Source organism: Pristis pectinata, chromosome 1, assembly GCF_009764475.1.
Source record: "Pristis pectinata isolate sPriPec2 chromosome 1, sPriPec2.1.pri, whole genome shotgun sequence".
In the NCBI taxonomy this organism is placed as follows: domain Eukaryota; kingdom Metazoa; phylum Chordata; class Chondrichthyes; order Rhinopristiformes; family Pristidae; genus Pristis; species Pristis pectinata.
In genome coordinates this window covers 143,884,102-143,899,343 of record NC_067405.1, presented here as the reverse complement: position 1 = coordinate 143,899,343, position 15,242 = coordinate 143,884,102, and the positions used below count along the sequence as shown (strand labels likewise).

The following is a 15,242-nucleotide window of genomic DNA, read 5'->3' as shown; positions in this document are numbered from 1 at the left end:
TTATGGAAGGACAATAAATACCGGGCTTGACACAGAGTCCATCTTATTGTACTAGGGGACCATTCAATAGCGATGCAGGGTCTCAACATTTTGTGTCTGGACCCTGCTTCAGAACTGAGGGGTAGAGGGGAGATGCCCAATATAAAGAGGGAGGAGGAGATGGGGGCTGGCAGGTGACAGGTGGAACCAGGTGAGGAGAGAGATGATGGGCAAATGGAGGCACATGAGGGAGGGACAGAGTAAAATAAAGGTGCAGGTAGAGCCAGGTGGGGGTTAAGATAGTTGTAATTCCAATCAGGAATCTGATAAACTACTTTACTCAGTAGTTAGAATATAGAACTAACTAGCATATTAAAGCAGCTGAGGCAAATATCATTGATGCACTTCCATTGGCAGGAAATGACCATCTGCAACAAGAGGAACAGCTCCCTTGATACTCAAAGGTTTTATCATGGCCGAATCCTCCATCTTCAACATTGTGGGGGTTATCATTGACCAGAATGTTAACTGAACCAGCTACATGAATACTGTGGTTACATGACCAGGTCAAAGGCAGCCTGTATTGCAAGCTGGAGATTCACCTTCTGACTCCACAAAGCCTCTCCACCGGCAGTTCAAGAAGGCGGCTCACCATCACTTTCTCAAGGGAAATTAGGATTCATGTAGGGGAACAAGCAGAGAGCTTTGCAAAAAAAGGGACGGAGCACCTTCTCCATTGGGGAGAGTCTGGGCTCAGAAAGTCAACATGAATTGAATGGATTCCATGGTTAAGAGGAGGTTACGTAGGGGAGAGAGTGTAGCTGTACCTTAAGTCAACTAGACCTCAAGCTCTGGAAGTAACTCCCTACTAATCCTTATTGAGTCTCCACTTCACTCTGTTCCTTTATTAAAATCCACTTCTCTGACCAAATTTCAGGTTGCCCCTTGTTTGATTTCTGTCCCCACAACCTCTGAAGCACCATAGGAGTCTTTCCCTGCTATGTGGTGATGGAGTGAAGTTTGTGGCGTGGGCTATGACCTACCCAACAGATGTCAAATGAACCATGGAGTTGCATGGACCATGCAGTATTTCAAACAGCACTTACTGTCTGAAATCACAACTAAAAATCTCCATTGGCTATTAATAAAGCTCAAATTATTGGCTTGAACACAGAAAGGAGAGGAGCAATATGAAGATGAAGATGATGGCGTGGAATATCAGATGGTGTTGGGCCAAATGGTTTCTCATGGTGTTGTAATTTCTGTCTAATTTCAGGGAGCACTTCTTGACTTTAATTAAAGAACTTGTTGATTTTCTTAACCTCTAATAATGGTGCATCGGAAATAGAAACTGTGAGTGTTAAAAGTCTGTCAGGTTCGTTCTCTTAGTGACGGGTTTTTGGAAAGCTGCTGTTAGCTCCAACTGCATGCATTTTCAGCTTGTTAGTACAAAAAGGTTAGGAACTCAGCAGTTATATAAAACTATTGATGCTGCATTCCTGGAGTGCACCAGACAGGCAAAGAAAAGTTTCATAGATTTCAGTGAATTGGTAGACTTGGAGAGAAGAGAGATGTAGTCAATGATAACTGTATGGCATTAGGGAGTCAGGGGAGAAGTACGGGATTAGGAAAGACTACTCAATCCCTCAAACCTGTCGTGTGATTCAGTTAGTCCCCTTAATTTCCTAACTCGAGGGAGGTTCTTCCTTTCCTTTTGATGCTGAGTTACATAATAACTGAAGAGCTTGGATAGATGCTTTTTTTTGGGCTACCACTGACCAAGGAAATTAAAGCAGTGGCTTGGATTTTCACTCTTCATTCGCTTGGAGTTTATGTTTTCTGGGCATCTGGAGCCAAGTATATGCACCAGTAGAAGTTGTTACAAAGTTCTTTTGCCATTTCTTGGGACCTTAGGCACCTGCAACCTGCAATGTAAAGTCCTGAGGGAGTGAACAAGGGTCTGGACTTCCTCCTTTCATTGCTCGAAAGGCAAGTAAGTAGGATGGGTGCATTTAAAGGAAAGCTGAATAAGTACAGGAGGGGGAAAGAATTGGTGGTGGGGTGAGACAATTTAAGCTGGGATCAGGTTCATCTGAAGCTTCTTCAGATAGGTGCAGGATGATGTATTTCAGTTCCGAATGCCAGGATCTAATGATATAATGTATCTTTGTCCACTTCTAGACGAGATTTTGTTGCATGTATTCAAGGAGCCAAGAATCAAGGAAATGGAGAGTAAATTATGGATACTGGACGTCACCTTGTAACAATTGGGTCTCACGATAATTATGGATTCTTAGGAGCAGCATGTGGGGTAAAAATGAATGAACATTCATCAAAGACCCATTAATTGAGGCCCAATTTAATTTGGTATTTTTGGTCTTGTAGTCAGTATCAGGAGCATACACAGGTTAGGCTGAATCTCACACTTTTGTGACATAAATTTGCTGTTTTCATATCTTTAACTCAGAGCACATGGCAAATTCAAGATAGGTTTGCAGCTGACAAATGCATTGCTGATGCTTCCCGCCTGACACAACGTGCAATAATGTATTATAGGGTCTCCTGAGGGCTCAGAAGGTAAGTGTATGATCGGAAAGTTGCAAGGTTCATTTACTGTTCTGTGCTGAGTTTGGTGAGGTCAAGATTTGAGTTTGTTCACAAACCTTGTCGCTGGAGGGACGGAGGGAAATTAAGCCTGCGATCCTGTCTTGTCAAAATCTACCTGATCTCTGACTATACAAACGTGCATTCATAGACGGGAGAGGCTACGATTCTTCGCTCTGGACCAAAAGCCTGGCAAAACCTGCTGCTTGGGTGCAGAAACTAAAGCAAGTTATCTGCAAAATGCATCAATACTTCAGGACAGAGTGATAAAGAAAAATACTGAACACTTGCAGTGAAATTTTGGTAGCATTGAGAAGGCTGTTTTACCATTAGTGGAATTTTGTCTACCCATCATCTTCTTATGCTCTTCCTGCCTGCACTTTGCTTTCGCGAGGACAGCCAGAGCTTTTCTTCATTTTGAGAAATATTGAGCCTGTTTTTTTTGCCAAATTGGAGAGGAGAGGACCAGATCTTTGTGGTACAAGAAATATTAGCACAAACACAAGATGGAAGCTCCTTTCTCTGACTTGTTTTGGCTAAAGTCCACACCAGGAGAAACTTTACTTCCCCAAATTTTCACAAATTTGCAATTAGAGCCCTTTCATGACAACTTTGTTTTAAAAAAACTACTGAGTGAAACGGTGATCTGCATTATTGTATTCTCTTATCGTTTCAGCATTTTCTGTCCTCAAGAAAACACAGAAGAAGCTCTTTTGCTGTTGCTCATTAGTGAGTCTATGGTAAGTGTGATTGCTGTACAGTGAGAGGAAAGTTCAGTATGGTGACATTTAATGTAATCATAATTGTCCCAATGAAAACGCTAACTAGAGCCATAAGAAATGGAGCCATTGGGGAGAAATAGAATGTTAATAAATTCCATTTGTTTACTTTGACAGACTCATCATTCTGACAATTACAGTAAAGAAAGAATCATACTTGTACAGATAACAAATGTTCTAAATTCCCACTTACACAGAATTATTGCAGTGCAGAATCGGATTATTCAGTTATAAACAGGATTATTGCTACCTCCTTACTTCGGCACTGCCTGTCAGCATAGCTCAGAGGATGCCCAGTCCTTCTACACTTCCATCATATACCAGGACACCCCAAGGTCCCTTCCTGTTTTTCTTGAGCAGAGGCCAGTCCCCCTCCACCACCAGCCTCCATTTCCTGGTTGAATTCATTTGTGCACTTGAACAACTTCTCTTTCACTTCCACACGCTTTCTCCGAATCAAAGGTTAGCCAAGGAAACCCACAAGCTGTGCCCAGGTCCCGGTGAGGTATGTGGAACATGCCTTGCTTCAGTCCTACAGGATCCCTCCCTTGCTTCTTTCTCTAGTTCATTATGGACTGTATTGTGACACTTGCTGCTCCCATGCGGAACTCAAAAGTTTCATCATCTTTTCCAGCTATTTCCACCCTGCGCTCATTTTTGTCTAGTCTGTCTTTGATCTTCCCATTCCTGACTTCTCTGTCTGTATTACAGGGAATCAAACAGCGTCTAGTCTCCACATCAAGCACACATATTCCCACAGCTACTTCAACTGTGCTGCCTCCCACCCTACTTCCTACAACAACTCCATCCGTTGTCCCACTTTGTCCATTGCATCTAGTTCAGTTATCAACTTCTATGTGCCAGACCAGTTCTAGGCTGGAGCTTGAGATGTGAAAGGAGGATGGAAGACTTTCCAAAGCACCATTCTTGACCTCTAGACATCCAAAAGTGCTCTGCAGACAATGAAGTATCTTTGACTTGTGATCCCCGTTGGAAGAAATACAGCAGCAAATATGCACACAACCATTTCCCAAACAACTATCTGATGATGACCAGATTATCTGCTTTTAGTTAGACATACAAACATATGAGTTAGAAGCAGAAGTAGGCTACTTGGTAAATTGGTTTATGATTGTTACATGTACCGAGGTACAGTGGAAAACTTGTCTTTCTTACTGTCTTTAAAGATAATTTCATTACAACAGTGCTTTGAGATAGTACGAGGTAAAGCGATAACAGAATGCAGAATAAAGTGTTACAGTTACAGAGAAAGTGCAGTGCAGGGAGACAATAAGGTGCAGAGCCATAACGAGGTAGATTGTGAGGGTAAGAGTCCATCTTATTGTACTAGGGGACCGTTCAATAGTCTTATAACAGTGGGATAGAAGCTGTCCTTGAGCCTGGTGGTATCTGCCCTCAGGCTTCTATATCTTCTGCCTGATGGGAGAGGGGAGAAGAGAGAATGACCCGGGTGGGTGGGGTCTTTAATTATGCTGGCTGCTTCATCAAGACAGCGAGAGGTATGGACAAGAGTCCATGGAGGGGAGGCTGGTTTCCGTGATGTGCTGAGCTGTGTCCACAACTCTCTGCAGTTTAGACAGTAGACAATAGACAATAGGAGCAGAAGTAGACCATTCGGCCCTTCGAGTCTGCACCGCCATTTTGAGATCATGGCTGATCCTCAACAATCAATATCCTGTTCCTGCCTTGTCCCCATATACCTTGATTCCCCTATCTATAAGAAACCTATCTAGCTCCTTCTTGAAAGTGCCCAGAGAATTGGCCTCCAGTGCCCTCTGAGGCAGTGCATTCCACAAATTCACAACTCTCTGGGAGAAGAAGTTTTTCCTCACCTCTGTCCTAAATGGCCTAGCCCTTATTCTTAAATCATGTGGTCCCAGACAGAACATTGCCGTACCAAGCCGTGCTGCATCCAGATAGGATGCTTTCTGGCCATGACACCAAGGTAACTCCACTGCTGCTCTTCAAAATACCTTTTATATCCAACTGGGAAAATGAGCGGCACCTTGATATCATGCTTCATTCAATAGACTAGCACCTTCAACATTACAGCACTCCCTTGGCTTTGCATTGGAGTGTTAGCATATGTTTTTTGTGCTAAAGTCTCTTGGAACCCAAAACCTTTTGACTTAGAGAACGCCAGCAGCTCAACCAAAATGAACACACCAGTTATCTGCAGGTACCTGCATCCTGTTGCAGCTTGGGGACGCCCAGTTGTGGTAGGGAGGACGTGCACGCTCTCTGCTCCAAGAAAACTGGTGATCATTTTTGCCGACCAGGTCAGAGAGCAGCTAGAAGAATGAGGAATGGGGGCTTCACTTTAGTGCCACATGCTGTTGAGTGCATTCGGGCTGTATTGTGGGCACCACAAAGGAGTGTGGAGGTGTACCACAACTGGAAGGGATTATTCACTGTCCAGCTGGTGTGCGACCGTACGTAGACCATTACGTAGGTTGGCATCCAGTTTCCTGGCAGCGGTCAGGATGCCTTCACTCTATGGCAGTCTGCTGCTGTGTCATATCAGGAGAGATTGTGTAGGCTAGAGCTCTGTTCTTTAGAGTTTAGAAGAATGAGAGGTGATCTCTTTGGATGTACAAATTCATAGAAGGTTTGACAGAGTAGTTAGAGGGAATGTGTTTCTCCCAGGCTGAGAAGTCTCGAACTTGGGGTCACAATTTCGAAATAAGGGGTATGTCATTTAAGGCTGAAATGAGGAGGAATTTCTTCACTTGGAAGGTAAAACATCTGTGGAATTTTCTACCCGAGAGCTGGGCATCACAGTTGGCATGGACAAGTTGGGCTGAAGGGCCTTTTTCCATGCTGTATAACTCTATGACTGGGGAGACTTAGTTGCCAATTACATTCAAAACAAGAGATATCCTTATAGGACGGATGTGAGTAAACTGAAAGAGTGCAAAAAAGATTTAGAGGGATGTTGTCAGGATGGAAGGACTGAGTTATAGAGAGAAATTAGACAGGCTGGGCCTTTACTCCTTGGAGTGTGGGAGTCTGAGGAGTGATCTCATGGAGGTAATTAAAATCATGAGGGGCATAGATAGGGTGAGCAGTCTTTTTTCCAGGGTTGGGGAATCGAAAACTAGAGGACAAAGTTTTAAGGTTAGAGGTGAAAGGTTCAATAAGAGCCTGAGGGGCAACTTTTTTACACAGGGTGGTGGATATATGGAACCAGCTGCCAGAGGAAGTGCTTGAGGCAGGTACATTCGATACATTTAAGAAGTATGTAGACAGATATATGGGTGACAAGAGTTTAAAAGGATATGGGCCAAGTGCTGAGAAACGGGATTGGCTTGAATATACATCTTGGTTGGCATGGACACGTAAATTGGTTTATTATCCTCACCTGTACCGACATACATTGAAAAACTTGCCTTGCATACACTTCATACAGATCAATTCATTACAACAGGGCATTGAGGTAGTACAAGGTAAAACAATAACAGAGTGCAGAATAAAGTGTTACAGTTACAAGGAAAGTGCAGTGCAGGTAGCCTTTTTCCATGCTGTACAACTCTATGACTATGAGATCAATAGATTCTGGAAATTAAATGAATGGAAGGATATGGGGGTGGTGCAGAGAACGATGTTGAGCTAGAAGGTCAGCCACGATCTTGTTGAGGTTTGAGGGGGGTGAATGGCCAACTCCTATTCCTAGTTCTTATGCAAGTACGATAGAAACATCAATTAATCTCCCTCGTATGTTCCTTCAGTGCCTATTTTCAGGTGCTTCGACATTCCACGCAATTCTTCCCCAGGTGGCTATAATATGACCGGTGAAATGCCTTAGTGGACAACCCTGAGCAGCTTTAGGTTCAGAACATAGAACAGTACAACACAGCATAGGAACAGGCCCTTTGGCCCATGATGTTTGTAGTGAACACAATGCTAAATTCAACTAATTCTCTTGCCACTCTCTGTGTAAAATAAAACTTGCCCTGCATATCTCCTTTAAACTTTCTCCCTCTCACCTTATATGCATGACCTCTCATACTTGACATTTCTACCCTGGGAAAAAGATTCTGACTATCCACAATATCTATACCTCTCATAATTTTATAAACTTCTTTGAGGTCTCCCTTCAGTCTCTGAAGCTACAGAGAAAACAACCCAAGTTTGTCCAACCTCTCCTGATAACTCACACCCTCTAATCCAGGCAGCATCCTGGTGAACCTCTTCTGCACCCTTTCCAAAGCCTCCATATCCTTCCTATAATGGGGTGACTAAAACTGCACACAGAGTCAGACTACATCTTCAACAGTAGTCGGGCCAGGCTCAGCACACAGGCAGAGCAGGGGTTATCCAATACAAATTCTCTAATTGTAGAGTAGGACAGAAGATCCGTGCTCCTCTGAGATACACTTCCAATTGTGAAAAAGAGACAGTGTGCATTTAATTAAATTAAATAATTGGATAAATTTGTTATCTTTGATTGAGACAGGTGGAGGTATCATATTACTGAACAATTTTCATATTCACAAATTCAGACTTCACAAGTCTTTTTCCTTTGACCTATGAAGAAATTTGATGTTCAAGAAATCGCATGTGCTTTTTCTCGACTTGCTTCAACTTTTTACTTGTTTACAGAAAATGTACTTAAGTTCCAGGTTTATAATATCTTTACTGTGGGTCAGAAATACACTGATGTAAATGTCCATGTTGGAATGGTTTAAAATGGTTACAGCATGAGATGTTCTGATGTAGTTTGTAATTTTCCTATCACCTTGTTTCCTGCCCAATAATGGGCAGGATAAATATGAATGTGAGTTATTTTACGGAATACCCTTGCTGTTTGTTGAGGTGTAGATTTTATTCAGAGTAAATCTCGTCTGGAGCATTTACCAGGATTAATGAGGTTTGCATCTTCTACCTAAGCATTGAGTCTTTTCTCGAGCAGACACAAGAGACTGCAGATGCTGGAATCTAGACCAACAAACAATCCGCTGGAAGAACTCAGCGGGTCGAGCAGCATCTGTGGGAGGAAAGGAATTGTCAACGTTTCAGGTCGAGACCTGGCATGATAGAAACATTTCAAATGTTAGAAGGCCTGGACAGAGTAGATGTGGCAAAGTTGTTTCCCATGGTAGGGGAGTCGAGTACAAGAGGGCACGACTTCAGGATTGAAGGGCGCCCATTCAGAACAGAGATGTGGAGAAATTTCTTTAGCCGGAGAGTGGTGAATCTGTGGAATTTGTTGCCACGGGCGGCTGTGGAGGCAAAGTCATTGGGTGTATTTAAGGCAGAGATCGATAGGTATCTGAGTAGCCAGGGCATCAAAGGTTATGGTGAGAAAGCGGGGGAGTGGGGCTAAATGGGAAAATGGATCAGCTCATGATAGAATGGCAGAGCAGACTCGATGGGCCGAATGGCCGACTTCTGCTCCTTTGTCTTATGGTCTTATGATGCAGAGTCTCGACCCGAAACGTCGACAATTCCCTTCCTCCCACAGATGCTGTCTGACCCGTTGAGTTCTTCCAGCTGGTTATTTGTCGATCCTTTTCTCGAACCTGCCAAGGCTCAGTTCTTCAATCAGTCCTGACCTCCTGTGAAACATTCGCATACACCTTCCACACAAATTGATTTAAATATATTTTCCCGTGGTGTATTTTTCTCAAGTTCAGCCGCAACCTGTTTCCCTCATGCTGTTTGTAATTGTGTGCTACTTTTAGCTTGCCTATTTTTGGAAGCATGATGCAATGTATTTTCTTTGTTTTCAGTAAAGTCAGTTCCCCATGAATCCTCTGAGGGCACATGGTGTCTAGTGGTTTATAATGCTGAGTGAAGATCAGAACCTTCCATGTTCTTGTGTTGGACAACAAAGAAACAATTTTTCTCTTAGTGACCCTGAGTAATTATGTCATTCAGGCTCCATACTCCTGCCCAGGATTCTTCATCCCTGGTGGTAAAGTGAGAGTGTGTGAGAACATGGTCAGACTTGGATATGATCCACACGCTTTCCTCAGTTTATTGGTATCACTGAGTGACAGAGGGAGACCTGAGGGGTCAGCCAGCTCCTTTGACACTCACTGCATCTCCAGGACAGAGAGAAGAAGAAACTAGAGGGCAGAGGAAAGTTGCCAGGACTCAAGGGCCTGAGTTATAGTGAGAGGTTCGACAGGCTAGGACTTCATTCCTTGTAGCGTGGGAGACTGAGAGGTGACTGTATAGAGGCATATAAAATCTTGAGTTGGCATAGATAAGGTGAATGCACATAGTTTTTTTTCCCAGGGAAAGGGAACCAAATAGCAGAGGGCACAGGTTTAAGGTGAGAGGGGAAAGATTTAAAAGGGACCAGAGGGGCAACTTCTTCACGCAGAGGGTGGTGCGTATATGGAACGAGCTGCCAGAGAAAGTAGTTGAGGCAGGTACAATAATGACATTTAAACGACATTTGGATAAGTACGTGGATAGGAAAGGTTCAGAGGGATGCAGGCCAAACCTGGGAAAATGGGACTAGCTTAGGTGGGCACCTTAGGTCAGCATGGATGAGTTGGGCCAAAGGGCCTGTTTCCTTGCTGTATTACTCTATGACTATGAAAGCTGGCAGCAAACTTTTGATACATACATACATTTAAAATCTCTATCTAGTTTGGCTCTTGTTTTGATTCTTCTGCTGAGCACAGCAAAAAAAAACAAGTACTGAAAGAATTTGTGTAGATTTTGACTCCACTGAATTACTGTATTTGTGTTTGTCAGGCTAACAGGGATGCAGTGCTGAGCCGGATCCCAGAACACAACAGTGATCGGGTTATCAGTTTGCAGAGTGCCTCCATTGTCTATGATCTGCTCACCATAGCACTGGGAAGACGGGGACAGTACGAAATGCTGTCAGAGGTAAGTGCCAAAGGCCAGTCGATTACAAGTTTTCCTTCACACAACACTGCACCGGTCAAGTACGTATTATCCATCGTTGCATTTCACTCCGGTTATATGGAGTGTTGCTCTCTGGCCTCTCTTTGTTGCCGGGACTGGAGGGCTTGAGTGAGGCAGGACTGGATAGGCAGGGACTGTTTTCCCTGGAGCTAAGGAGACTGAGGGGTGACCTTATGGAGGTTTATAAAATCATGGGGAACATATATAAGGAGAACGGTCACAGTCTCTTTCCTAGGGTAGGAGAAGTCTAAAACTAGAGAGCAGAGGTTGAAGTGAGAGGGGAAAGATTTAAAGGGGAAGGTTTTTCACACAGAGGGTGAGGGGTATTTGGAACGAGCTGCCAGAGGACTTGGTAGATGTGAGTACAATTATAATGTATAAGAGACCTTTGGACAGGAACATGAATAGGAAAGGTTTGGAGGGATATAGGTGAACGCGGGCAAATGGGACCGGCTCAGAAAGGCACCTTGGTCTGCATGGATGTGTTGGGCCAAAGAGCCTGTTTCTGTGCTTGGTAACTGTATGACTCTATAAAAATGGGTTCAATGCAGCACAAAAGAGGCTGTTTGAGAAATGAGTTTGCAATTCCTCTTTGACGGAGCATTCCAATCTGTGAATGAAATTCACTGTTCTTTCCCCATACCTTTCCAATTTTTTTCCCTTCCGGTATTTGGTCCATTCCTTTGTGATGGCCACGTTTGAATCGTCCTTTGTCCTACTTGACTACTCCCTCCCTCCAACTCTCCCTGTCCCCCGCTGAGGTGAGAGAACCAGGCAGTCAAATGCTCATGAACTATGGATGGAATGCAAACATTGCTGCCAGAAATAAGATCTGATAAACATGAATGAAAACTATAAATACTCACACACAGCAATTTCTTAATCCCTCTGCCTCAATCAACACTAAGGTCCCTCTTTAATCTCAAACCTTTCCCCATCCTCCTCACTTTAGCCACTATTTTTATCTGTCCTGCTGTAAAGTGCCATGCTTATTTACATATTGCAACACAGAAGGAGGCCATTCAGTCCGTTGCGTCCATGCTGGCTCCCAGCAAAGCAGTCCCATCACTCCCTCTAATTTCACTATAGCCCTTTAATGAGTTCTCTTCCCTGAGCCGTGGGACATTTATCTACAATGATAGATTATAAATTCTAATCCAGCCTAGACTCTCATTCTTCTGAACTCGTGTCTGGTTTCAGTCTCTCACTGGGCATATCCACCAGCTGCAGTTTTATTCCCTTTAATTCCCATTTTCCTGGGTATGATTTAGTTGATGGTGGCACACTCAGCGGAGGAGTGGGCTCTGGCTAATTCTGAGACCCTCTTTCCATCCCTCTCCCACTTAACAGAAAGTGAGTGCTTGTTGACTACGCAACTTGTAGTTGAGTGCACTTCGAGTGGCATTTGTTAGGTGCAGTAAAGGGCAATAGGGAATGGGAATCCTGACATTTATCCAATATCCATTGCCATTGCTTGACTGCCGGCATAAAGGAATCGTGCAGCTTGGGATCTATCCTAAACCCCCTCCGAGACTTCATCCATTTTCTCCCCCTCAGTGATATCATCCAAAAACCATGTTGACGACACCCAGCTTTACCCCTCCATCACCTCTCTTGACCCTTCCACTGACTCTAAATTGTCAGAATGCTCAACATTCAGCACTGCATGAGCAGCTAAGTACAGAGAAGACTGGTATGTAGGAAGAATTTGGTGGACCAGGAGGAGAGAGAAAGAGACAGAGGGGGAGCAGTTTACCTGAAGTTGGAGAATTCAATGTTCATGCTGTCGGGTTGTAGACTACCCCGGCGGAATATGAGGTGCTGCTCCTCTGGTTTGTATTTGGCCTTATCTGGCTGTGGAGGTTCCAAGCACAGACATGTCAGTGTGGGAATGGGGAGGGGAATTAAAATGGCTTGCAACCGGGAGCTGCAGATGGCCATGTTGGACGGAGCACAGATGCTTGGCAAAGCAGTCACCCAGTCTGCGCTTGGTCTTGCTGATGCAGAGGAGAGCACTGAATGCAATAATCAAGGTTGGAAGAGGTCCATGTGAATCTCTGCAAGAAATTAACTCGCTTTTATCTAGTGCCTCTCACTAATGAAATCTAGTCACTGCTGTACAGGCAAATAGCCTGCCACTTTAAAGCAGAGTGATAAATGACCACTTAATCCATATTAAATAACAGATATGTGGCAAGATACTGAAAGGATTCCTTCGATCTTTGTATAACAACATGGAATAATCATAGTCCATTCAGGAGGGAAATGTGGAAAGAGATCTTCCTATTGAAATGTGAAATGGGACTAATATTAGTTAGCATGGATATGATGGGCCGAAGGGCTTGTTCCTGTGTTGAATGGCTCCAGGCTCACCTATAAAGAGCAGTGGATGCTTCTATGTCTTGCCCTTCTCCTTTGTCAGACAAGAGGATAATAATATTTTGAGGCTAAATGGGTGAACGGAGTAAGTTTTTATATCACCTGTGATCACAATGAATGACGAAAGTGAACTAAATAAGTCCTGGGTAGACAGAATCTCTGTTCAACATTTCATCTCAGATGCAGTATCTCTGATTCCCTTGCCCTGAATTGTGTTTAAAGTTATGGAAGGATGCAACAAGATAGTTGGAAGCAGGCTGTATCCAGCTGTTGAAAAGTCAAGGGCAAGGGCCAACTTGAGATGGTTTGGAACAGGGAGTATTAGAAATGTCTCTATACTGAGTAGAATGTATCACTTGCAAGATTGACAATTAAGTACTTGGTATTGGTTTATTATTGTCACTTCTACCAAGGTACAGTGAAAAACCTGTCTTGCATACCAATCATACAGGTCAATTCATTACACAGTGCAGTTACATTGAGTTAGTACAGAGTGCATTGAGGTAGTACAGGTAAAAACAATAACAGTACAGAGTAAGGTGTCACAGCTACAGAGAAAGTGCAGTCTAGGTAGACAATAAGGTGCAAGGTCACAAGGTAGATCGTGAGGTCAGAGTCCATCTCATCATATAAGGGAACCGTTCAATGGTCTTATCACAGTGGGGTAGAAGCTGTCCTTAAGTCTGGTGGTACGTGCCCTCAGGCTCCTGTATCTTCTGCCTGATGGAAGAGGAGAGAAGAGAGAATGACCTGGGTGGGTGGGGTCTTTGATTATGAGGAACTGAGTCATAAAGAGAGGTTAGACAGGCTGGGCCTTTACTCCTTGGAGCGTGGGAGACTGAGGGGTGATCTCGTAAGAGGTAATTAAAATCATGAGGGGCATAGGTAGGGTGAGTGGTCTTTCCAGGGCTGGGGAATCAAAAACTAGAAGACATAGTTCTAAAGTTAGAGGTGAAAGGTTTAATAAGAACCTGAGGGGCAACTTTTTTTTACACAGTGGGTGGTAGATATATGGAACCAGCTGCCAGAGGAATGGTTGAGGCAGATACATTAGATACATTTATGTGGACAGGTATACTGATGACAGGAGTTCAGAGGGATACGGGCCAAGTGCTGGGAAATGGAATTAGCTTGAATATACACCTTGGTCGGCATGGACACAAATGGGCCAAAGGGCCTTTTTCCGTGCTGTACAACTCCATGACTCCAAGTAGAAGAATAAGGGGGGGGGGGGGGGGTTTAAGGGATAAGGGAGCAGGGTGGTCAGATGCTTTTTGAGGATAAATACAACTTGAACTGATCAGGCCAAAAGGTTTATTTCCAAATTATAACTGTTGTGCATCCCTGTGTCCTCGATTCCTGGCCTGAGACTTTAAACAGACAACTTTCTGATTTAAGATTGAGAGAATAAACAGGTAGCCGATGGGATGCCCCTATGACACCTTAGGATGTTTTTACTATGTTAAAAGCACTAGTTAAACGGGAGTAATTTTTATTGTTACTAACTGACTGTTGGTGAGGAGGGGTTTACACAAGCTACCCCTGCTGTTGCTGGGCATTATGTCAGGAGTCCTTCATTCTCTCCATCCAGAAGTCCTTTGTTTTGGTCTCAGCTCCTTGTCTGCATTTCAGTCGTCCCTCCCATTCCCATGAAAGGCAGCAGTCTATGAGCACAAGAGGGAAAACTTATTGTCAACTCTACCATCACATAAGACAATCTGTGACAGGTTTTTGAAATGAAAGTGTTTTAATATTTTTTTCTCTTCCAGTGCTTGGAACGAGCAATGAAGTTTACGTTTGAGGAGTTTCACCTTTGGTACCAGTTTGCATTGTCTCTGATGGCTGCTGGCAAGGTTAGTGGTAATTAAATAAATGTGAGGTGTGCAACATGTTTCCAGTTGATTCAAGTAAAATTGCAACTGTCAAAACAATTTACCATCTTTGCTTAAACTGTGCCGTGTGTGAGGAAGGGCCAGGTGCTGCATTTCAGATGAGACTCCGTCTGCATGCTCAGTTGAAGAGGTGTACCTGGTGTCCTCGACCATAATTGTCCCTCAATTCACTGAAGTAACATGGTTAATCTAGTCATTTATCTCATTGCTGTTCTTTTGGCTTTGTTTTACACTAGCTGACTATACAGTATTTCGCACCTTACATTGGTAATTGCACTTCAGAGATTCTTAATTAACCGTAAAGTGCTTTGGGAACATCAAAGGCACTGTAGAAATGGAAGCATTTTCTTATCACTGCTCAGTGTCGGGAGCTAATTTGCACACAGCAAGGTCTCATAAACAGCTCTGAGATAATGACCAGATAATCTGTTGTAGGGTAAAAAATAAGTATTGGTCAGGGAGTGCAGGGAATTTGCCTGTTCTTCTTTGAATAATTTGGATCTTTTAATCCCATCTGGGAGGGTAGGCTCATCTCCATTTTATGCCTAACGGCATGAATATTGAATTCTCCCACTTTAAGTAATCCCCACGCCCCTTCCCCCCCCCCCACCCCACAACCCCTCCCAACCATGCCTCTTCTTTTATTCCCTTTCCTAGTCTATCTCTCTTTTATCTAACCCCCTTTTTTACCCTCTTCTTA

The 15,242-nt window shown here is 43.6% G+C and overlaps 1 protein-coding gene across 2 annotated transcripts in view; it reads left to right on the top strand.

The window, feature by feature from the left end:
* Nucleotides 1-15,242, top strand: part of ttc7b (tetratricopeptide repeat domain 7B) — a 374,815-nt gene that overhangs the window by 151,614 nt on the left and 207,959 nt on the right. For both annotated transcript variants that reach the window (XM_052013468.1, XM_052013458.1), the window contains 3 exons: nt 3,260-3,323; nt 10,095-10,232; nt 14,420-14,503. In XM_052013468.1, coding sequence (XP_051869428.1) covers nt 3,260-3,323; nt 10,095-10,232; nt 14,420-14,503 — 286 coding nt within the window. The remainder of the gene's footprint in view (nt 1-3,259; nt 3,324-10,094; nt 10,233-14,419; nt 14,504-15,242) is intronic.